The sequence below is a fragment of the Mobula birostris genome, chromosome 1, assembly GCF_030028105.1.
Source record: "Mobula birostris isolate sMobBir1 chromosome 1, sMobBir1.hap1, whole genome shotgun sequence".
Lineage (NCBI taxonomy): Eukaryota > Metazoa > Chordata > Chondrichthyes > Myliobatiformes > Myliobatidae > Mobula > Mobula birostris.
The window spans coordinates 128,802,814-128,828,222 of NC_092370.1; the positions used below are offsets into that span (position 1 = coordinate 128,802,814).

The following is a 25,409-nucleotide window of genomic DNA, read 5'->3' on the forward strand; positions in this document are numbered from 1 at the left end:
TTCTAAATTCCAACGAGTACAAGCCCAGTTCATCCATTCTTTCTTCATATGAAAGTCCTGCCATCCCAGGAATCAATCTGGTGAACCTTCTCTGTACTCCCTCTATGGCAAGGATGTCTTTCCTCAGATTAGGGGACCAAAACTGCACACAATACTCCAGGTGTGGTCTCACCAAGGCCTTGTACAACTGCAGTAGTACCTCCCTGCTCCTGTACTCGAATCCTCTCGCTATAAATGCCAGCATACCATTCGCCTTTTTCACCGCCTGCTGTACCTGCATGCCCACTTTCAATGACTGGTGTATAATGACACCCAGGTCTCGTTGCACCTCCCCTTTTCCTAATCGGCCACCATTCAGATAATAATCTGTTTTCCTATTTTTGCCACCAAAGTGGATAACTTCACATTTATCCACATTAAATTGCATCTGCCATGAATTTGTCCACTCACCCAACCTATCCAAGTCACCCTGCATCCTCCTCACAGCTAACACTGCTACCCAGCTTCATGTCATCCGCAAACTTGGAGATGCTGCATTTAATTCCCTCATCCAAGTCATTAATATATATTGTAAACAACTGAGGTCCCAGCACTGAGCCTTGCGGTACCCCACTAGTCACCGCCTGCCATTATGAAAAGGTCCCGTTTATTCCCAGTCTTTGCTTCCTGTCTGCTAGCCAACTCTCCACCCACACCAATACCTTACCCCCAATACCGTGTGCTTTAAGTTTGCACACTAATCTCCTGTGTGGGACCTTGTCAAAAGCCTTCTGAAAATCCAAATATACCACATCCACTGGTTCTCCCCTATCCACTCTACCAGTTACATCCTCAAAAATTCTATGAGATTCGTCAGACATGATTTTCCTTTCACAAATCCATGCTGACTTTGTCCGATCATTTCACTGCTTTCCAAATGTGCTGTTATCACATCCTTGATAACTGACTCCAGCAGTTTCCCCACCACCGACGTTAGGCTAACCGGTCTATAATTCCCCGGTTTCTCTCCCTCCTTTTTTAAAAAGTGGAGTTACATTAGCCACCCTCCAATCCTCAGAAACTAGTCCAGAATCTAACAAGTTTTGAAAAATTATCACTAATGCATCCACTATTTCTTGGGCTACTTCCTTAAGCACCCTGGGATGCAGACCATCTGGCCCTGGGGATCTATCTGCCTTCAATCCCTTCAATTTACCTCACACCACTTCCCTACTAACATGTATTTCGCTCAGTTCCTCCATCTCACTGGACCCTGTGTCCCCTACTATTTCTGGAAGATTATTTATGTCCTCCTTAGTAAAGACAGTAATCTTAGTAATCTGGGGAGAACGTAGAAATCCCATTAACCCACCCCGTCACCACGACTTTATCATTTCCTATCAATCAACCTGTATACAGATATTCCTGTACCTATCATCACTTTATGTACATACAATCAGTCTAGGTATACAAGTTACTCTTACGTAATTACATTTGTTGCCCTTTTTTCATGCACAAGATCCAGAGTAACAATCATTTTGTTCCATACACTCACAGTCAAAACTATCAACACTGTTTTACTACATTACTACACAAAAATAGCACTCTTGCCACTCATGTGGCCTTCTGCGATGGTACACTACCATAATTGCTGGAAATCCAGAGCAACAAACGCAGACTGCTGGAGGAATTCAGGCAGCACCTGTGAAAAGGAATAAACAGCTGGCGTTTCGGGTCAAAACCCTTCATCAGTCTGGATGAAAAATCTCAACCCGAAACATCGCCTTTTAAAATTAGTTTTAGAAAACTTATTTATATAAAAAAAACTACAGAGTGGCACATAGAAATGAAAGAATCTCAGGGCGACATAACGTACTTGGGTAATAAATCTACTTTGAACTTTGAAATGCCGGAGGAACTGAGCAGGTCAATCCGCACCGTCGCGTCCTGTTGTGTAGGCTGCCGTGGACGTACCGTGGCACTGAAGCCCTATCTGACCCAGACCGATGTATTTATAGATGCTGCTGTCAGCGGCGGCCCTTCTCTGGGCCAGGTTGACCAGCCGCTGCCCAGCATGGCCAGGCGGGCGGTTGTTGTGGTAACCAGGAGGGAGGGGGCGGGGGGGGGGTAGCATCAACATCCGGGTCCCCGGACCGAGGCTTTAAAAGGCCGCGCTGGGCGGGAGGCTGTTCCTTTTACACGCTGTCCACCGCCGCTGTTGGGTTGTATGCGTCGCTCTTTCCTAATCGGCCGGGGCAAGGTTTTATGGCAAAGGGAGGTCGTCATCTTTCTCTTGTGCGTCCCCCAATTACTTTTTAAAAATTCCGCCTAAAAAGAGAAGACGCTTTACCAAATCTTTTGGGCCGTTATTTCGCGTAAGTACTATCAGTGTGTTTGAAATACGTTTCATGAAGGAGAGGATGCCATGTTTCTGAAAATCTGAGTGTAAACCGACTGTGCTTGAATGGGGTCGGTGTGACAAACATTTTCGTGCCGATGAGAGGATGGACATTTGTGTATGATGTGAAGGGCTGATATTGTTACGTTGGGTCGTCCATGGGTTTCGGGGTTGGGTACGGGTGGAGGGAGCCTACGAGTCTGCAGACAGCTGCTTGGCCTCGGGTTCCCCCTCATTGAAGACGAGACTGGAAATCCCAGTGTCCATTGCGGCATTTCCCTCCTTCCCCGCCTCTCGCTGTTGCTGACTCGCTGGCCGGGGCTGTCAATCGCCATTACGTCAGTGTGGGCCGTGACGTGCGCGGCCGGCGTTCCCCGCTGGCGGAGTTTGGAAACGGAATTTATATTTTTGAAAATGAAGCGTTACGTTAAAATCGAAATATCCCGATGATGCCGCCAAATTTGTATACGTTGGGGCAACGAGTAGTACCTTCCTGAAATGTCGTCTTGTGTCAGAGTGAATTAGATGAGGAATGATGCTGGCCTCCATTTCGTTGCTCGATTGTGCAAAAGGATTCGCCGCTGTCCCCGGTATTACATTAGATACAGGAGCAGAATTAGGCTATTCGCCCCATTGAGTCTGCTCTACCATTTAATCATGGCTCTCTCAACCCCATAACCCTCCGTGACAACTAATTCCACCATCTAAAGCGGCTAAAAAAAAATCATCACCTCTGTTCTAAAGGGTCGTCCTTTATTCTGAGGCTGTGCCCTCTGTAGACTCCCCTACAATGGGTAACATCCTCTCCAAATTCACTCTCGGCCTTTCAATAGTCGATAGGATTCGATGAGACCTCTGCTCTCCCCCCCCCCCATTCTTCTTAACTCCAGGGAGTACAGACCCAAGCCATCAAATGCCCCTCACATGTTAACCCTTTCATTCCCGGGATTCTTGTAACCCTCTGGACCCTCTCCAATGCCAGCACGTCCTTTCAAATTTAAGGGGCCCACATTTCTTTAATAACCGGACCGAAAAGGGTCATCTGCGTTACAAAGACAGTAATGCAGTGATGGCTGCCCGCCTCCCCTTGTGAGGGGCGAGTCTGCCGCAGCACTTGCTCCTGTGAAGGAGACAGCGTTCCGAGCTCCTCGGTGCCTGGGAGCTGGACTGGCAACCTCTCCAGAGCCCTCCATCCACTCGTATAAAACTACCTCTTCTGAGAGGAAAAAAAAACACAATACAACGACCTTTGCAACCACAGTTCCGACATAACGGGAACGATGGAAACTTTGAGGCGTGCTGTAATGTTTTTGAATGGTGGCGTTTCCCTCTTCGATTGTTTGTTTTGACGATAAGAAATTTTCCAACGATTGTAGCCAGATTTTTTTGTGGAAGGAAAAGCGAACGGATAATTTCCACAACCATCCATTAACTTTTTAAGTTTCCCATATCATCTATATTGAAATGCTACCACCATTTCATTAATAATTTAAAATCTTAATTGGAATCAAATATAAACAAGGATAGTTTATATAAAGAGTTTGTTTTGTGTTAGGACATTGGAACAACATAATTGCATGTTTTGTTTGAATTTCTCTCCGCCCTTCCGTTTCTGGCTTTGAAAAGGCGCCGGTGCAATATGAGTGGAAAGTGTGCGCCTGTTATTCTTATTTTGAATTAACAGTGGTGAAAGTGTTCCGGTTGGGACCGGCACGAGCCAGATTGATACCATTGTTACGTGTGGACAATAATGCCGGCTGTGCGTGTGGTAATGAAAATTCAGGCCAGGCGGAACGGAGCAGGACATGCCATGTCTGGCTAGCAAAGCAATATTTCTAAGCTTTGTCAACGAGTCAACTCACGAGGAGCTTACCTTAATGTCTCGAGTTGCATATTCTTTTTTCAGTTTTAAGATGCAAAAGTATAAAACTTTGCATTTTACCACATCGCTTCCCTGCGTAATTAAGATATAGTATCCCTCCAGGAAAGTTGGCCTTTTTTATTTACTCATTAGCGGGATGTTAAATCAACGGGTGACAGTTGAGCCGAAGAGAAAATGAACTCGAAAGGAAAAGCGTCATTTCAGTTTTGTTACTGTGGCATTGATAAGTCAGAGCAGAATATATATACCCCTCAATATGAAATTAGAGTGGGGATAATCGACAAAAACTCAAACTGGCAGGATATTGCCAATGCTGCCTGCAATTATTCGTCTTGTATTACCCAAATAATGGGATAGTTCGCCCCACCCGTGTAAGATTTTCCAGTGACAGCAAGACAAATGTAAGCGGTATATATGGAAACGTTAGGGGACTAAGGTATTAATAGATCAAGCAAATGAATTTTAATGGGCAAAATATGAGAATCTATTTTGGACGGTTAAAAAACAATCGCCTATTTCCTAAATAGTGAAAATACATAGTATATAGTGATCTAAAGGACTGACGAGTACACAGCCTTAGCCCATAAGTTTTGCGGCAGAGATTTGTCAGGGAGTAAAATTGAAATCTGACCCAACCAGGAGGGGTTAGTTTTTTTAGATCATTGGGTCATGTTGGGATCAGGTTAGATAGCTGGAACTACAGTCACTATTGAGCAAACGACTGATGCTTCAGTTTGAGGCTCTATTTGCTTTATAGCTTTTTCTTGGCTTTTCTGAAGGCATTTACATTGGCTCCTGATTTGCTGCCCACATCCAGGCTGCCTCCCAGCTCAAGTTCACAAAGCCCTTTATCTTGTTTACTGTATACACTGCTGCCACACAGTGATGTAATGAGTCAAAAGATAATATTTAAAATTTACTTAAAGAGCTACATTAAATTGACTTGAGCCCAAGGATTTCACATTCATATTTCAAGGCTAATCCAAACCAAACACAAGGTCCGGTCGTGACAGGCTTTGGTCAAGTAGCTAGGCACTTAAAGGTTTGTGTTTGTCAAAGTCGTCTAGTGCTGTGATGACCCCCATTAAGAGGAATGAATTACAAGCTCTGTACGAAGTTCCAATGCTAACCTTGACTATTTTGGGCACATCTAGACAGAAGACCTTAAAAGGAAAGTATTCTTCAAGTGAAATGTAAGATTTACAGTGGCATGCAAAAGTCTGGGCACCCCTGGTCAAAATTTCTGTTACTGTGAATAGCTAAGCGCGTAAAAGGTGACCTGATTTCCAAAAGACATAAAGTTAGTGATGACACATTTCTTTAATATTTTAAGCAAGATTACATTTTTATTTCCATCCTTTACAGTTTCAAAATAACAAAAAAGAAAAGGGCCCAAAGCAAAAGTTCAACAGTGCGTGACAGGGTATGAGGACAGGTGCAGCTGACTTATATCGTTTCATATCGCCAAATCATATTGTTTCCTTGCTGCCCAGTACCACATTCCTTGCAGCCCGGTGGTTGGGGACCACTGTGCTAAATCTTTCTGAAGGTCTTTTGCAGTCAAACGGGGGTTTTGATTTGCCTTTCTAGCAATCCTACCAGCAGCATTCTCGGAAAGTTTTCTAGTTAATTACATAATGAACTGAGGAAACGGCTATCTGAAAATGCTTTGCTATCTTCTTATAGCTCTCTCCTGCTTTGTGGGCATCATTTATTTTAATTTTCAGAGTGCTAGGCAGCTGCTTAGAGGAGCCCATGGCTGCTGATTGTTGGGACAAGTTTTGAGTAGTCAGGGTATTTATAAAGCTTTGGAATTTGCATCACCTGGCCTTTCCTAACGATGACTGTGAACTAGCCATAGCCTGAACAAGCTAATTAAGGTCTGAGACCTTGGTAAAAGTTATCTGCGAGCTCAAATCTCTTGGGGTGCCCAAACTTTTGCAGGTGCTCCTTTCCATTTTTTCACTCTAAAATTGTACAGAACAAAAATAATACACTAATCTTGCTTAAAATGTTGAAAAGAATGCTTCATCTTTAACTTTATGACTTTTGGGGATCAGGTCATCTTCTACTCACTTAACTATTCACAGTAACAGAAATTTTGACCGGGGTGCCCAAACTTTTGCATGCCACTGTATCAGAATGAAGCCAAGACTCTAAAGGTTAAAATTGGAAAAGCTTCTAAGTTACAGAATGCATTCATATTTTTTTAAATACTGAAGGGAACTGAGAAATGTAATGGTTAGCAAGATGCTATTACAGCTTGGGGCTTCACTGTTCAATTCTGACGTTCTGTGTGTTTGTACGTTCCTTCTTCAGACTCAGGTTTAATATCACTGGCATAATCATGAAATTTGTTAACTTGGTGGCAGCAGTACAATGCCATGCATGATGATATAGAAAAAATAAAATGAGTAGATCATTTACCGTAAGTGTGTGTGTATATATATATATATATATATATGTGTGTGTGTGTGTGTGTAGATTAGATAGTTGAATTAAAATTCGTGAGAGAACAGAAATAAAGTGAGGTGGTGTTCATGGGTTCAATGTCCATTTAGGAATCATATGGCATATGGGAAGAAGCTGTTCCTGAATCATTAAGTGTGTGTCTTCAGGCTCCAGTACGTCCTTCCTGATGGTAATGATGAGAAGGGGGCATGTTTTGGGTGATGGGGGTCCTTCATAATGGATGCTGCCTTTCGGAGGCACTGCTCTTTGAAGATGTCTTGGATACTATGGATGCTAGTACCCAAGATGGAGCTGACTAATTTTACAACTTTTTGTAGCTTCTTTCTGTCCTGTGCAGTAGCCCCCCCCCCCCCATACTGGACAGTGATGCAGCCTGTCAGAATGCTTTCCATGGTACAGGTTTTTGAGTGTTTGAGGTGACAAACCAAATCTCCTCCAACTCCTAATGAAATATAGCCACTGTCTTGCCCTATTTATAGCTGCATCGATACGTAGGGACAGATTAATCCTACCCTTTCTGAAGTTCACAATTAGGTCTTTGACATTGAGGAGTTGTTGCCGCAACATCATTCAACTAGCTGGTATATCTGGTTTCCGTAATCCTCTTGTCTTTGAGATTCTACCAACAATTGTATCATCAGCAAATTTATGTATGGACTTTGAGCTATGCCACACCCAGGCATTGGTATAGAGAGAGAAGAGCAGTGTGCTAAGCACACATCCCTGAGCTACGCCAATGTTGGTCGTTGGCGAGGAAGAGATATTACCAATCTGCACAAATTGTGGACTTCCATTTAGGAAGTCAAGGATCCAGTTGCAGAGGGAAGTATAGAGGCCCAGATTCCATAGTTTATTGATCAGGACTATAGGAATGGTGGTGTTAAATGCTGAGCTATAGTCGACAAACAGCATCCTGACATGGGTGCTTGTATTGTCCACGTGGTCTAAGGCCGTGTGAAGAGCCATTGAGCTTGCGTCTGCTGTTGACCTGTTGTAGCGATGGGCAAATTGCAGTGGGTCCAGGTGCTTGCTGAGGCAGGAGTTGATTCTGGCCATGATCAGCCTCTGGAAGCACTTCATCACTGTAGATGGTGAATGCTACAGGATGATAGTCATTAAGGCAACTCAAACTACACTTCTTGGGCATTGGTATAATTATTGCCCTTTTGAAGCAGATAGAAACTACTAGAGCAATGAGACTTTGAGAGTGTCCTCGAGTACACCTGCCAGTTGGTTGGCATAAGTTTTCAGAGCCTTACCAGGTACTCCATCAGGGCCTGCCACCTTGTGAGTGTTCGTCCTCCTGAAAGACAGCCTGACATTGGCCTCCAAGACGGATCACAGGGTCACCGGGTACAGTGTGGATCTTCAAATCTATAGTTATATCCTCCATTTGAAAGCAGGCATAAAAGGCGTTGCTCGTCTGGTGGTAAAGCATCACTGCCATTAATGCTGTTGGGTTTCACTTTGTAGGAAGTAATGTCCTGCAAACCCTAAGAGTTGACATGCATCTGATGTCGCCTCCAACCTCGCTAGGGATTCTGTCTTTGCTGTTGAAATAGCCCTCTGCAAGTCGTACCTGGTTTTCTTGTACAGGCGAGGTTGCCAGACAAATGCCACCGATCTAGACCTCAGCAGATAACAAACCTTCTGGTTCGTCCATGGCTATTGGTTTGGGAATGTACAGCAAGTTTTCGTAGGCGCACACTTGTCCACACAGGTTTTAATAAAGTTGGTAACAACAGCGGTATGCTCATCCAGATTTGAAGATGAATCCCTGAATACAGTCCAGTCCACTAAGTCAAAGCAGTCCTGTAAGTGCTCCTGTGCTTCCCTTGTCCATACCTTCTTGGTACTGACTGCTGCTGCTACTGTCTTCAGTCTCTGCCTGTACTCAGTGGAAGTACAACCAGATGATCAGGCTTTCTGAAGTGTGGGTGTGGAATAGCACAGTAAGCACTCTTGATCTTAGTGTAACATTGGTCCAGTGTGTTTTCTCTGGTACTACAAGTGATTATTTGATGACTTTTGGGTTAAGCTTTATACTTTATTGTCACCAAACAATTGGTACTAGAACATCCAATCATCACAGCGATATTTGATTCTGCGCTTCCCACTCCCTGGATTACAAATACTAAATATTAAAAATAGTAGCAATTAGTAAATATTAAAATTTTAAATTATAAATCATAAATAGAAAAATGGAAAGTAAGGTAGTGCAAAAAAACTGAGAGGCTGGTCCGAATATTTGGAGGGTACGGCCCAGATCCGGGTCAGGATCTGTTCAGCAGTCTTATCACAGTTGGAAAGAAGCTGTTCCCAAATCTGGCCGTATGAGTCTTCAAGTTCCTGAACCTTCTCCCGGAGGGAAGAGGGACGAAAAGTGTGTTGGCTGGGTGAGTGGTGTCCTTGATTACCCTGGTAGCACTGCTCCGACAGCATGCGGTGTAAAGTGAGTCCACGGACAGAAGATTGGTTTGTGTGATGTGCTGTGCCGTGTTCATGACCTTCTGCAGCTTCTTTTGGTCTTGGACAGGACAACTTCCATACCAGGTTGTGGTGCACCCTAGAAGAATGCTTTCTATAGTGCATCTATAAAAATTAGTGAGGGTTTTAGGGGACAGGCCAAATTTCTTTAGTTTTCTCAGGAAGTAAAAGGCGCTGGTGGGCCTTCTTGGCAGTGAACTCCGCTTGGTTGGACCAAATCAGGTCATTTGTAATATTGACCCTGAGGAACTTAAAAGCTTTTGACCTGTTCCACTTGCGCACCACCGATGTAAATTGGGTTGTGCGGTCCGCTACTCCTTCTGAAGTCAACAACCAATTCCTTCGTCTTGCTGACGTTGAGGGATAGGTTATTGTCTTCGCACCATGCCATCAGGTTCTTAATTTCCTCTCTGTACTCAAACTCATCATTACCTGAGATACGGCTTACAATTGTTGTGTCATCAGCAAACTTATATATTGAGTTTGATGGAAACTTGCCTACACAATCATGGGTGTACAGTGAGTACAGCAGGGGGCTGAGTACACAGCCTTGTGGGGCACCAGTGTTCAGAGTGATTGTAGAGGAGAGCTTGTCCCCTATTTTTACAGCCTGGGTCCTGTCTGTGAGGAAGTTGAAGATCCTGCTGCAGATCTGAGTGCTAAGGGCCAGGTTCCGGAAACTCCCCCAAAATAATGCTGAAGGCTGTTTCTTGCATGTTGATTGCATTGCTCAGATCATCTGTGGTGGAATGTACACTGCTGCTAAAAACATTGCTGAAATCTACTAGGACACGTAAAATGGACCGCACTTAATTGTAAGATTCTCCAGGTCTGGAGAGCAAAATTGGGACGTCACCAACACATTAGTACATTAGGAGGAGTTGATCATGAGACATACACCACCAGCTCTGCTTTTGAGAGACTCGACAGTCTTATCTTGATGATGTATAGTGAACCAGCAGTCTGAATTGCTGTATCCGGTACAGAAGGAGCTAACCAGGATTCCGTGAAGCAGGGGACGTACGCTGTCCTAATGTCCCTCTGTTACAGCACCCAAACTCGGAGATCATCAGAGTGCACGCGTGGGTTTACTCTGGGTGTTTTGGTTTTTTCCCCCACAGTTCAAAGAGGCACTAGGTTAATCAGCCATTGTAAATTGTCCTGTGGTAGGACTCTGGTGGATTGGTTGCCTAATCGATGGATTGCTGGACAGTGTATCTCATATGGCTGAAAGACCTTATTCTCTAACTAAGATAAAATTAAAATCAAATTAAAAGATTAGAGAAACTATTTCACAACACGCTGGAGGAACTCAGCAGGTCGGGCAGCATCCATGGAAACGATGAGTCGACGTTTCCACGGATGCTGCCCGACCTGCTGAGTTCCTCCAGCGTGTTGTGAGTGTTGCTGTGACCCCAGCATCTGCAGAGTATTTTGTGTTTGAGAGAAACTATTTCCCCTGCTGGGGAACTAGGACCAGAAAGCAGAGTATTAATGAGGCACGTCAAGAATTTCAGAAGTGAAGTTTAGAAACACCCACAGAGGATAGTTGAAATTTGCTGTCTTTCATCAAAGTCAAAGTAAATTTATTATCAAAGTATGTACAGTGCCTTGTGAAAGTATTCAGCCCCCAAACCTTTGTTCACATAAATGGCTATTATAATCGTGGATTTTGATTAATTTAACCGAGAATTTTTATTTGTGAATCACATGCTCCTTTTTTCACAGTAGAGCGCAGAAAACAGGGAAAATTGTAAAACATGAAAAGCTACAAATTCTAAAGCTGAAATGTCAGCAGTTGAAAAGTGTTCATCCCCCATTGGCTAACGCATGACTGTGTCGCAGGATCCAGCTCAAACCATGTCATCAAGTTTGCGGATGACACAGCAGTGGTTGGCCTTATCAAGAATGTTGATGAGATGGAGTATGGAGAGGAAGTGGAGTGGCTGGTGGATTGGTGTGAGAACAACCCAAGCCTGAATGTTGAGAAGACAAATGCAGACGAACCATCCCCCTCTCCAAATGCATGGCTCCTCCATAGAGAGAGTTAAATGCACCAAGTTCCTGGGAGTTCACATCATGGATGACCTCATAATATCACCTCCCTGAACAGGAAGACAAGCGAGGCTGCCACTCCCCATCTTAACTGCGTTTTACAGGAGCACGATTGAGAGTGTCCAAACAAGTTGCATCTCCGTCTGGTGTGGGAGCTGTCAAGCATCAGACCAGAAGTCCCTACAAAGGACTGTGAGAACAGCTGAGAGGATCATAGGGGTCTCCCTACCATCCATCGGGGACATTTATCAGGAGCGCTGCATTCACAGGGCTGTAGAATTATTAAGGATCCCACCCCCCCCCCCCCCATCTATCCAACGTTCTTTTTGGCTTTGTACCATCAGGCAGGAGACAATGATGCAGAAAGACAAGAATGGTCAGGATGAGAAACAGTCTTTTCCCCCAGGCCATTAGCCTTCTGAACTCCCAGCCACATTGTCTTCAACATGCCTCTGGTTAATCTTTTCCGTACCTTCCAGTATTTAAAATTAATACACTTTAGTTTGTTATTCATGTGTGATTCATCTGTAGATTTTATCTTTACCTTCCTAAGTTATCATGTGTTATGTGTGCTACTGTGCTTTACACCCTGGTTCGAAGAAACATCTGGTTTTATATTATATGGTTATATATATGATCTACATGGTTATGAATATAGTTAAATGACAATAAACCACCCACCTCACAACTATTATAGCCAGTAGACTTTTTGGATAAGTCTCTATTAGCTTTGTACAACAGGACAGAGCATGATTTGCCCATTCCTCCTTGCTCAAGCTCTGTCAGGTTAGTTGGGAAGTGACGGTGGACCTTGAGGTCTTGCCAGAGATGTTGAATCAGGTTAAAGTCAGGACTTCGACTGGAACACTCAAGGACATCAATTTTCTCGGTTTGAATTTACTTCATGGTTACTCGATACAACACTTTGGGTTGTTGTCCTGCTGAAAGGCAAACTTCCTCTCCAATTTAAGCTTTCTGGCAGATGCTAGCAGATTTTTATCCAGGATCTCACTGTATTTATCAACATTCATCTTTCCATCAATCCTGATCAGATATCCAGTCCCTGCTGCTGCAAAGCATCCCCAGAGCATGAGGCTACCTCAGTCACATTGTACAATAGGGAAAGTGTTACCTGGCTGATGTGCAATATTACATTTAGGCCACATGTACCTCTTGGTTTTGAAGCCAAAAAATTTCACTTTAGTCTCATCTGACCGCAAGACCTTCTTCCACATCTTTACAATATCTTCTAAGTGATGCTTGGCAAAGTCTTGATGGGCAAGAGCTTCTTCCTGCCACTCTACCATTTTTGTGCAAGGCCTTAGAGATTGTGGAGCCATGAACTTCATCTCCAGTTGCATCCTTACAGCATCTTCTAAGTGATGCTTTGCAAAGTCTTTATAGGAAAGGATATGCTTTTACTTACTGGTACGTGTGGCATAAATTTAAAATTGCACATCAGTGCATTGGGGTTAATTGATCTCAGTTAAATTAATTGAAATCCCTGGTGGTAATACTCATTTATGTGAATTGGGACTGAATACTTTTTCAAGGCACTGTATATGCCACTGTAATGCCACCTTGAGGTTTATTTTCTTGCTGGTATTTACAGGAAAATAAATAGAGTGGAATTTACAAAAGACAATATATAAAGACCGACAAACAACCATCGTGCAAAAGACGACAAATTGTGCAATTTAAAAATAAATAATACTGAGAACGTGAATTGCAGGGCCCTTGAAAGTGAGTCTGTAGGTTATAGAATTAGTTAGTTGTTCTGAGTGGAGTTTTCCACGCAGGTTCAGAAGCCTGATGGTTGCTGGGTAATAACCGTCCCTGAATCTGGTGATGTGGGACCCAAGGTTCCTGTACCTCCTGCCTGATAGTAGTAGTGAAAACGGAACTTGGCCTGGATGATGGATGCTGCTTTCTTGTGGCAGTGCTCGTTGCAGATGTGCTCAGTTGTGGGGGAGCGTCTGTGTTGGACTAGGTGGTACCCACCACTTTCTTAAATCTTAATTTTCATTTTTAAATCTGAAGATTTTGTTGTTGTTACCCCAAAGTATTAAAGGGTGTGGGCAGCAGATCATAGATAGTCATGATCTTATTGAATTCAGATAATTAAGTTAAATAGTCTACTTCTGTCCCTATGCAAGCAAATGTTTGAATATGATTTTGGACAAGATGGGCTTGGAATTGCTGCTGTAAGTTACCTGGAAACTTGTTTCAAATGCATCTGACAAAATAAGGAAGAAGTCAGTAGATGAGTGGTGCTGCAAATATCTGTTCTGAAGCTGGATTAATAGCTCAGATTGACAGCAGCTAACCTGACTTTGAGACTTGTCATTTAGACATTACTGTCAAACAAATTGGGTGTGTTACATCAAAAAGACATAAAATGTAATTAGCAGTTTAAAGTACACTTATTTGACTTCCTGCCAGGTAATAGGAACTCTGATCTTCACTGGGTCCAGGTGAGATATGGTTCAAAGTATCCTGAAACTTGGAGTGTATTTTGTTTTAAGTAGATTTAATAACTGTATATTATTGTGTTATCTCAGATTCTTTTGTGTGGCCTTCACAACTGAAAATATAAATGGATCAAAATTGTAAAATAAACTTCAAAAGAGATTCCTTGTAATTTACAATAAACCTTTTCAAAAACTAGCTTAGTGTTAAATATAACTATTCTGACAATAGTCTAATTCTCATTAATGTCAAATGACAGTGCTATAATTAAGTATCTTAATATGGCTTTGTACACTTTGCAGTTGGTCAGCACAGTGGCACAGCTAGTGGAGCTGTTTTCTCACAGTTCCAATAATGATGCTCAATCCTTTCCCCAGTGGACTTTGCACATTCACCCTGTGACTATGTGAATTTCCTCCCATTTTCCAAACAGGTGTGGGCTGGCAGGTTAATCGGAGATAGTTAGTTGTCCCCAATGTGTAGATGATTGATAGAATCAGGAGGAACTTGATGAGAATATCGGGGATTTGAGAAAATTGGTGCTTAATGGTCCACAATGAACTGGTTTTCATGCTATGTGAAGCTTAATGGTACGCAAATGTCATTGGGTATCCTTGCCAAAACTCAAGATCACTACAGCTGGTACTTGGATAAGAATGGGAATTATTTCAGGAGTTTATTTCTCTCAGCTTTCTTATTGATTGCTCAGTAACACTTTGTATGGTGATTATAGTCAACCATGAATTCTGCACTTGTTTGACTGCAATACAAGGTGATGGACTGTTGAAAGGTTGCGCAAATAACAATCAATTGTGCATCTTAACTTACTGTATTCAGTTGGCATCTTTTTTGCTAGTTTAAAAAAATGTTGATCCTAATCTTTTATCTAAGCAAAAATAATCTGCACTTCTCAGTGTCAATCTTGTACACATTTTGATCCATCACCCAAGTTCAACCTTCCTGCTATTTCTTGTGTGTGTCCACTGGCTACTTGATTGAAAAGAACGTTTGAGGCCCCTGTGGACTCTCAGACATCCCTCGCAACCTTCATTTCAATTTGGCTCTCCAGTGTTCTTGCTGGAGGCTAATCCTATCAATTTTATTCCTGTGTAATCCACTTTTCCTATTGCTGGTCCTGTAGACTCTGCCATTGATTCAACTAATAGTTTCCCTTTCTATGTTATCTCCAGAAAATGTGTTCATGTGAAAATGGCCCCTTTCAGACCTGGCTTTGTCAATGAAATCTTCACAATAGCATGGTTAAATATAAATTTAATGATTCTGTCTTCATGCCTTGTCCTCACAAGCAGCTCCCTCTATTTTTCACTTTTCTACTTACTGGTCTGGCTACAACCTTTTACCGTTCAGCCACCCCAAGTGGTTGGAGTCACAGTGCATCCTCATTATTAAACTTCTTCTCTTTTCATCCATTAAAAATGTATTCTTTTACCTTGGATAGTGAGAGTAATGGAATTTCTGTAACTGAAGTGGTAGAGTTCATTGTTTAGTAAGGGGTTTGCAAACAATGTTTTCGTTATAATAATGCATCTAAAAAAAAAGATTAATATTGCAGCCATGGGGCACCACTGATGAAGGGAATGTACATAGTCCTTAGAGGGTGGAAGGGCTGAGGATTATGCAGACTCCTTTTAAAATGCTTATTTCCTCTTTCAACCCCTTTACTAATTTCTCTTCCTTTCCTAATTCTTGCTTCCATCTCAATTAATCCCTTCTTTCCTTAACATCACTTAAATTACACAGTTGGACATGGTAGGTACCTGGTCGAACTTAGCATTGTGGTGCACTGAAGGAAAGGCAATAAATATCCAAGACGGTATCTGACTCCAATTCTCATAGATCAGAAATGGAGAGAGTGAGCAATGTCAAGTTCTTGGGTGAAAATATCTCTGAGGATCTACCCTGGCCCCATCATATCAATGCAGCTACAAGGAAAGCAAGACAGCGGCTATATTTCATTAGGAGATTTAGTTTGTCACCTAAAACACTTGAAAACTTCTACAAATGTACCATGGAAAGCATTCTAACTGTCTGGTTTGGCGGGGGGGGGGATGTGGGGGGATGCTACTACACAGGATCAAAAGAAGCTACAGAATGTTGTAAAGTCGGTTGGCTCCATCATGGGTACTAACCTCCATAATATCCAAGACATCGTCAAGGAGCAGTGCCTCAGAAAGGTGGCATCCATTATTAAGAACTCCCATCACCTAGGACATGCCTTCTTCGCATTGCTACTATCAAGAATGGGATACAGAAGCATAAAGGCATACACTCAGCGATTCAGGAACAGCTTCTTCCTCTCTGCTGTCCAATTTCTGAATGGACATTTAGAAATGAACACCGCACTTTTTATTATTTCTGTTTTTGCACTATTTTTAATATAAGTATTTAATATCCATAGTATACTTACTAAAATTGATTTTTTTCTATATTCATCATGTATTGCAGTGTCCTGCTGCTGCTTAGTTAATAAATTTCACATTTGCTATTGATATTAAATCTGATTCTGACTTGTCAGTAATGGTATTCCTCTGCCTGTGATGATGAAACTCATTTTAGTAAACTGTTGTGTTCCAGATTTTAAAAACTGTTTCCCTAGTCTTTGCAGGATTTTAAATCTGCCTCTGTCCTAGCACAGATACCAGAAGGAATTGTTTTGCACCATTAGTTTGACTGTTGGTAATGAGATTTCCTTTGCCCAAAGAGCAATAGTTATATTGTCTAGTCTTTCATTCCTGCTATCTTTCAGTCAAACCTCCTCCATGTCATCTCATTGTCTGAGATATCAAAGTGTGGTTCCAAGAATTATGCACAATGTTCCAAGGCCTATCCAATAACTTGCAAAAATGTAACATGGCTTCCTTGTCTTTTTGATTCATTGTCTCTATTTACAAATACATACCTCCCTTGCAGTTCCCGAGCTACGTTGTTCTGGCTTGTTCATTGACATATACCTCCACTTCCTCATGCATCCCCCTCAAATTGTAGTCTAGATTGAAGTAATTACTCAATTTACATGGGAAATAATTTCCAGGAATGCATCCCATTAGGATAAATTTTATAAGTCAAGTTTTTCTCTCTGGTTGTGTACCACAGCTTAAGAATTTTGGCCAAAACAATGTAAACATGTAAATAAAAGAATCAAATAGCACTTTAAATAATTCTTACACTTTAAATTAAAATATCAGTAATTTACTGTTTTTTCAAGGTATGTTGAGATGACAGAGCAGGATGTGAGAGGCAGAGCATTAGTGGTATTGAAAAGGTATCGTTGAGGAATCTTGGCTGAATGGAATTTGCAGTGTTGATGATGAGGGTTCTTCAGATAACTTTTCATAGGTAACATATGAAGTCTAAGGAATATATTGGGGATCTAAACAGCTCTCATTCATCTGTATTTTGTAGCATACAGTGACATTTAATCCTAAGGGATTGTTGCCTTTAAAATGGCTCTCAATAGTTTAATGTGGAAAAGCCTTTTCATAGTGAGCTGTTTTGATGCTGGTGTTATGTTGGCAACTGTTTCTGTTGTGATCTCTGCTCTAGTTTTAACAGATGTTAATTTGTTAATCTCTTTGGCATGAGATTCCAGCAACTCTGTCATGCCATCCTATTTCAAATCGAGACCTGCCACCCTTTAAAGGTTTCTTGAGGTTTGTAAACCCACAGAAGTCAAACGTACATTCTGATCATGTATCTTCCGTCTAGCATTCATCATAATGTGGATTATGTCCTCCCAAGATGCACTGATGCACTTGTTGGCTATCTTGACATTCTAGTTCTCGCAAATTGTTAATGGCATTTGACTCTGAAATGGCATTCCTTATTGCATGTAGTACCATAAAGCATGGGAGCAGAATTTGCCTATTCAGCCCATCAAGTCTGCTTCACCATTAAACAGCAGCACTGTCACCAGGGGTTTATGTTGGAATACTGCACCACTGGAAAAGAAGCCTTGGAATAGGTCTTTAGAACGCTTGATTCTACAAAAGTCTTTTTTTAAAAAAAAAAGATAAAAAAAAATATTTTTTGGTATGGTAATGTCTTAAAGCATGGAACAATTTGAGTGTCCCTTCAGATGAATGGACAATGAGGTCACTTCTCTTATATCCACATTTACACTTGTGTTATGAGAGTCTCCACCTTCCATGCTGATTTGTTTCAACTCCTTATGAAGTTTTTTTTTGCTACCACAGTGTCTGTACTTGGTCCCTTCTAATTAGCCACATTCAAGTTGGCTTGTTAATGGAAAGTTGGAACCAGCCTCAATTGGTCTTAAAAGTATCAGCACTTTGGCATGGTCAAGATCGATGTCAATTGAGGGTGTTTACCTCAAAGTCAGTGGCATTATAGCCAAAGGCTTGGGTTCTGTTCATACAAGGTAAGATTGATAGGCAATAGAGAGGAAATAGCTTAATTAGCTTGGAAAATCTTGAGCTGGTTGAGATGGAGCAATGAAATAGGTAGGGCAGATTTTTTTGTGTGATGTATATTGACTTTCAAATACAAGATTAAAAATTGTTTAATCTAAATTCTTGTACACAGGTATAAAGGAGAATTAAATAATTGTTGCTGTGGATCGGATCAATGTAGCCCAAAAAAAAACTCAATAATTTAAATAAAAACACAATAAATAAAATACATAAAGATGCTTATGTAATTATATGTCCATAAAGTGACCGACAGGAAAAAAAGTAAGGTACTGGTGGAGTTAGTGGATGGGGATATTGATCAGTCCTACTGCTTTGGGGAAATAACTGTTTTTAAGTCTGGTGGTCCTGGCATGGATGCTACATAGCCTCCTCCTAGATGGAGTTGGACAAAGTCCATGAGCCAGGTGGGTGGGATCCTTCATGATGTTACTGGCCCTTTCCTGGCACCTTTCTGTATATATGTCCTTGATGGCTGGGATACTGGTGCTAATGATGCACTGGGCAATCTTGACACCCCACTGCAGAGCCTTCCTGTCCGCTGCAGTGCAGTTTCAGTATCAAACAGTGTTGCAGCTTGTCAGGATACTGTGCTGCACATCTGTAGAATGACGAGAGTATTGATGTGCAAAGTCCAGCTCTCCTCAGCCTCCTCAAAAAGAAGAGATGTTGGTGAACTATCTTGACTGTAGGATGTGTTCTGGGACAATGCTAGGTTGTGTGATGCATTCCCAGAAGTTTGAAACTGCTTGCAGTTTCCACTGCTATACCACCAGTGTGAGTGGTGCGACTTATCCTGAAGTCAATAACCATCTCCTTTGTCTTGTTGACATTAAAAGAAGAGGTCATTTGCCTGGTGCCAGCCCTCAAGTTCTTCCACTCCTTCACCTTTGGCCATCTTATCATTGTTGGTGATGATCCTACCACTGTTGTGTCAATGGTGATCTTGATGTGATTGCTCAGATGTTTGGCCAAGCAGTCATGTGTGAGCAGAGTGTACCGCAATGGGCATTGCTGGGACAACAGCTGTTTGCAGTTTATATCAGTGATTTCAATGGGCAAATCAAATGTAATGTATCCAACCGTACTGACGCAAATAACTGGATAAGAATATGGCAGTGATGTACAAGTTGTAAACTAGGAGGTCATCCACTTTGGTAGTAATATGAAATATTGATTCCTGGGATGGCAATACTGCTGTAGGAAGAGAGATGAAGCAGACTGACCTGTACACCAGTCTTGGGTTCCCAACTTTTTTTTATGCCTTGGACACCCCCCCCCCCCCCGCCCACCCACTGCCATTAACTGCTGAAGGGTCCATGGACCACAAGTTGTGAATCTCTGATCTAGAAGAATGAGTCATGATATTGCAGCGAAGTTTGACAGAGTGGATGAGGATTGTTGTATGAGGGGTGTGGTACCAGGATACTTCTGTCCTGAGGTACCAGCCATTGAACCTGCAAGTTTGTAAGTGTCTTAATTCATCCAGATCATCAGTGTTCAGGCTGTGCTTGGGTTACAAATGCATGACCCTTACATAAGAATAAGCTCTTGTAGTATTAAATTCAGAAGTTCCATGTACATACCTTGTTTTTTACAGATAGCAGAACATAGTAATTGTTTTCTCTCAATAGTCTTGTATGCTTTTGATGTCATTCATTCCAATATTGTGGAGGTATGGTTACTACAAGTAATTTTGCATGTATTTTCCAATTATAGACCTTTCCCTATAACTCAAGTCCTGGCAACTTCCTTGTAAATTTTCTCTGCACTCTTTTGATATTATTGATATATTTCTAGAGTCTGTAATTGGGCTACTAATTTGAATAATCAGAAGGTGTTTTGAACCAATTTCATTATGCTTATCTGCCTGTGTTAATATTATATAATTGCTTGTTACAGGGCAGAATTTCTGATCGGGTGTATAACAGTTATCCAGAAGGTCTGGGAGTAGCACTCTACAGAGAACAGTTTGACTTTAACGCCGAGCCTCCTTGGGACCCCAGCTGATAGTGGTGGTATTCCATCTCCCAACTTGTCCATGTAAGTCTTGTTAGAGTTGAATAAAAATGACTTATTTTTGCATTGACGGTATTGATTGACTAGAAAAGGTTGTCTTGCTTAATAAATCAGAAGTAAATAACGTCAGGAGTTGTTGTGGAACTTTGTGAACTGCAAATCTGCCATGCAAGTGGCAATGTTGTAATAAGTTAATACTCTGTCTGCTGATAACAGTCCTAATATTGTATTCTGTAGAACACTCTGTCAAATTAAAAGCAAATAAGGTTTTGTTGAATTAAGTTAGCCTTGTATTTCATAATTCAGTTTGTGTAGTGAGTTTCTTGTTATTGCCAAATCATTTCCAATTGATCTTTGAAGCAAGAGTCAAATCCTCAGTAAGTTGCTCAGTGATGGTGCCTGCGAGAGATAGTGTGCTGTGACAAGGTAATGTTTTAGGTGGGGAATATTCTTTGTAACATAAGTCAAATTTGAATTTCAGTCAAGGCTAGGTTGGTACTCAAAATTGCCACATTAATAGAGAACTAAGTTACTATGAAGACAGTTTTTGAAAGTAAACAGTTGTGGTCTAGATGTTGCATTGTCCTTGTCTTGTTTTAACAACTTATCAGTTCAAAACAAAAACTGAACAAGCAAGAGTGCATATGTACTTAAAAGTGTAAATTTACATCCTGTCACATTCCATTAGTGCACAGCCACACTCAGCAGCAAGAGTGAGAACTTTTAAACTTTTTTTTACAATACACAAAATATCAAATTCTCATTCTGCACATCACAATAGAAGGAAATGTCTGACATTGTTGTATTAAGATGAGAAGTGTGCAGTAGACCCTGTATTTGACATTAGGGGATAAATGTGGGAGTGCAAGATAATGTTGGAACTTTTAGAACCAGCACATTCAGTCCTTATGGAAGAAGCAGGGTGGAGCATTCATAAGTGGTTTGGCAAATGGGGGGAAACTGGTTAGTCATGGTTTTGAAGTATGAATGGACAACGCGGGAGCCACAGAGATTCCGGTAATGGCACTTAGCAAGGCTATGGATAAATTTGGGAAAAAAAACTAGGCTAAATGAAGTATATAACAAAAGAAATTCTGCAGATCCTAGAAATTCAGAGCACATCACAACGCTGGATGAACTCAGCAAGTCAGGCAGCATCTATGGAAGGGGAAAACAATCGATGTTTTGGACTGAGATGCTTCATCAGGACAGGTCCATATTCTAAATAATCTATATTTTTGGTGATAAAGTGCCTTAAAATTTGAAGTGAACAGGATTGTGGAATTTGATGAGTTGAACCTTTTGCACAGTTGAACCAGTAGATATAACATATCTTGTATGTTGTAGTTAGTATTTTTCCCCCTAGCAGTGTAAGCACATTCCCACAAAGAAGTAGAGGTGAGACTGTCGAATCAAGAATACCTCCTGTCCCCTGCTCTGGACTCCTTTCAGATGGTAAAGTGCACAGAGAGTGAGTGAAGGCAAAAAAAATCTTGTGTTGGTCACTGAAAGCCAAGAAACCAATAGAAAACCTAGAAGTGCAAAAACCTAGGAGTGAAATTAATGGGGGAAGGAGGAAAGTATGAGAAATAATATCAAGTAAAAACAGATAATTCAAAATTAATTCTAAAGAGTGAGGTGACTATGAAAACAGGGCATGTTCATGACCATAAATAGTGTGTGGAGATCAATGGTGTGGCTGAGGTTGCTAATATTTTGATTATCTTCACAGAAGTGGGGGATGATGCCAGTCTTGAAGTCGAGGAAGCATGTGTGACATATAGGGTAGGTTCAATAAATTAAGAGAAGGGTTTAAGGGACTTTTGGAAACTGCTGGGGTGAAATTTGTGGAGCCTCTTAACTGCAATCTTCCAATCCTTGTCTACTATGGTGCCAGAAAAAAGGACAACTGCTAACTATTCTGTTGCTTAAAGACACAAGAAAGGAAAAATTATAGGATAGAGTAAACCTTCAATAAGAAATGCACAAGTCATTCAAAGACAATCATTACTGATTTCTTAGAAAGACAGAACATAGAACACTACAGCAGCTCTTGTGTGAAGATTTTAGGGAGGATCAATGAGAGCAGTTCTTCCACCTCAGATGTTATCTCTGCACACTGTTGCTGATGTGTGAGATGCTGTGTGTTTCAGGTGCTTTCTGTTTTGAGGAATGCAATGCTTTTGATTTAGACTATAGGGACTTTAGCAAAACCTTTGGCAAGGCCCCACATAATAGGCTAGTCAGAAAAGTAAAAGTCCATTGGATCCAAGGGATAATGGCAAATTAAATCCAAATAAAGTTCAGTGGCAGGAAGCAAAGGTTGCTGGGTGTTTGTGATTGCAATACTGATCTGTGGGGTTTCACGGGGCTCGGTACTGAGCACTAGGTTTTTGTAATACCTAAGAATGAATTAGAGTTAAATGTACAGATGACATGATAAAACTAACATTAAGGAAAGCTATGGATTTCAGGAAGAGAAGATACTAAATGGATAGTTGGACAGAAAAATGTCATTAGGAATTTAAGACTGAAAATTCCAGGAATTATGGGGTAATACATTTGTTAAATGCAAGAGATTATGCAGATACTGGAAATCTGAGTAACACAATGCTGGAGAAACTCAGCAGGTCAGGCAGCATCTATGGAGGGGAATAAACAGTCAACGTTTCGGGCTGAGACATTTCTTCAGGACTTGATGAGTCCTGATGAAGGGTCTCAACCCAGAACATCGACTGTTTATTTCCCTCCATAAATGCTGACTGATTTACTAAGTTCTTCAGCATTTTTTGTGTTTTACTCGTGTCTAATACAATAGCTGAAGTTCAACAAGGTACATGGATTACAATAAATGGGTGAATACTGAGTAGTATAAAGGAATGGATGAATCTTCAGTCCCAATCTAATTGTCCTGTCATAAGGTAGCAGGACTGGCCAATATATGGCATGTAGGATGCTTTCTTCTTTTAGCTTATAGAAGGTGGGATGTGGTTGTTTATCAGCTAAGACAGAGTGGAATAAATGGCCACTTGCTGTGACAGACATTGTCCATGATTCTGATTTCTGTTCTCTCCCCACCTATCAATAAATGCAGAGTAGGTCATTGTTCTGCAAATAGAATATTTGAAATGGGCAAAGTTGGCGAGAAATAAATAGCAAGACCAAAAAGATGGGGACATTGTGATGTTGTTTGAATTGTGTGGCAAAATTAACATATTCAATTTGTGCAACATTAGCTCTCCTTTTCCACTAATGTTGCTTGACTGGTACATTCCCAGCCTTTTTCTGTTTTTATTACAGATTTCCAGTCTAAAGTGTTTTCATTTTGTTTTTCAACTATAATATTTTTAAAGCTGAACCTTAAAAATAGAAACCACTCAGTGAATCACCGAAGGCACTTAATAATTTGTTGAACTCCCCAGGGAAACATAATAGACAAATGTAAGCTTTTTAATTAACAAAATCACAATTTACATCTGCCAAAGTTTGTCATCAATATATTTTTACCATCTGCAGTCAAACCTGAAATGTTAGTCTGTATGAAAAATATTGCTTGCTGTCTCCGAAAAGTCACATTAAAAAAAATATTGCCTGCACTTTCAGTTGCTTTTACAAGTAGTAAGGAAAATGTGTGCTTCTGTCAATAACATTTTTGATGAATTCATCTCTTGATATTTGCAAATATGCTGATTGAGACACTGTATTGTTTTGTCCACATTCTTTACCCTGGCACATGGTGTAAACATGAATATTCATTGCATAGAAAATAATACCATTGAATAACATTCAATAAACTCTGTATATCTTTTTGAATCTAAACAAATATACAGGTGGAAATAGCCCATATTGTTGCTGCTCATGTTTAAATAGTAAACATATTTTGAACAATTGACGTATAATGGGGCAAATGTTACAGGAAATAAGTGTGAAATGTGCTGGATAGCTGATACCTTTTACATATTTAGATATGTCTTGATTCAGTTTCCATTTGTTTAAGAGAAGGCGTAAAATCCTTAGTAATCTAAGATTTGGTTTACTTTTACAGTTTGTTGCATATTTTAAAAACCCCGATATTGAAGGCTCGGTGAGGACCTTCACTTGGTGTTTGGTTTAGCAGTGTTGGCTTTGTGGATCACCCCAAAATGAAAGGATTTGTTGAACTTGAAGAAAGCTACCCCTTTGACCTTCTGGAAGAAAAAACCACACTTAATGATGTGATTGACAACCATATTCGTGATCACATGCTTGAGGTAAGAATATTGTAATGCAGTTAATATATATGGATTAGTAATGTGCAGAAGAGTAGAGCTAGCCTGTGGTCTCACAGTCCTGCTCCTTGCTTCATATTGCCGCAAAGGTTGCTCTTTGAATATCTATTCAATCCCCTTATACAATAATATCTATGTTCCCACTACCTCTTCACAAGTGTATTTTTGATCAGTCTTTTTAACTATACAGAAAAGCTTGCCTCATCTCTGTAATTTCCCCATTAGTGTAAGCCTGTAGCCTCTAATAACTGAGGTGTGATGATGCAAATCAATTTACTGGTTTGAAAAACCTGTTCCTTGCTCCGTTGTATCACACACATATCTATGTCAGTGGAGAGTCTTTACCACATTATTCCTAAAGAGCGCTTTTACTCTAACGGATGTAATGTTTGCATCTTTAAAGGTTCTATATAATTATCAAGCACAATGTAGGTAAGATTGCGAACATTTTTTTTTGTATGTAGCGGAAAGTTTGTCTTGTCTCTGTAATTTCCACATTTGTGTAAGTCCGTTGTGAGTGTAATGCAAAAGTAATTTTTTTCGATGTACTGCCAATGTTATGCAGTGCTGTGTTGTATTATGTAGAGAGTATATAGTAGCTCTGAGCTGTCCCCCAGTATGTCCTTGGGTGTGTCGATTGTAAATGCAAGTGATACATTTCACTGTATGTTTCGATGTACATGTAATAATTCTGAATCTAATCTGTGAGTGACTGAGTATAGACAGCTTCCAAACTTCCGGTTTGAATGTATTTATTGACGAAGGTAGTATAGTTAAAATTAGAACTGATCAGCCTTTCTATAGGAGTGTATTTTAAGTGTGGAATTTAAAGTGAAGAGCAAGGGTACATTTAAGGGAAATTAGGTAAGTACATAAATGAGAATTGAATAGAAAGATACAGTATATTACCAAGATTAAATGAAGTAGTCTGA

At 40.8% G+C, this 25,409-nt stretch overlaps 1 protein-coding gene across 3 annotated transcripts in view; it reads left to right on the forward strand.

Annotated features, from left to right (window-relative positions):
- The first annotated feature begins 2,162 nt into the window (after positions 1-2,162).
- LOC140199609 (antizyme inhibitor 1-like) overlaps positions 2,163-25,409 on the forward strand; it is a 53,450-nt gene continuing 30,203 nt past the window's right edge. For 2 of the 3 annotated variants that reach the window (XM_072261964.1, XM_072261985.1), the window contains exons 1-4: positions 2,163-2,354; positions 20,093-20,233; positions 21,942-21,994; positions 24,255-24,459. In XM_072261964.1, coding sequence (XP_072118065.1) covers positions 24,352-24,459 — 108 coding nt within the window. In that variant the 5' untranslated portion in view covers positions 2,163-2,354; positions 20,093-20,233; positions 21,942-21,994; positions 24,255-24,351. The remainder of the gene's footprint in view (positions 2,355-20,092; positions 20,234-21,941; positions 21,995-24,254; positions 24,460-25,409) is intronic. The other variant, XM_072261974.1, reaches the window with a different exon arrangement.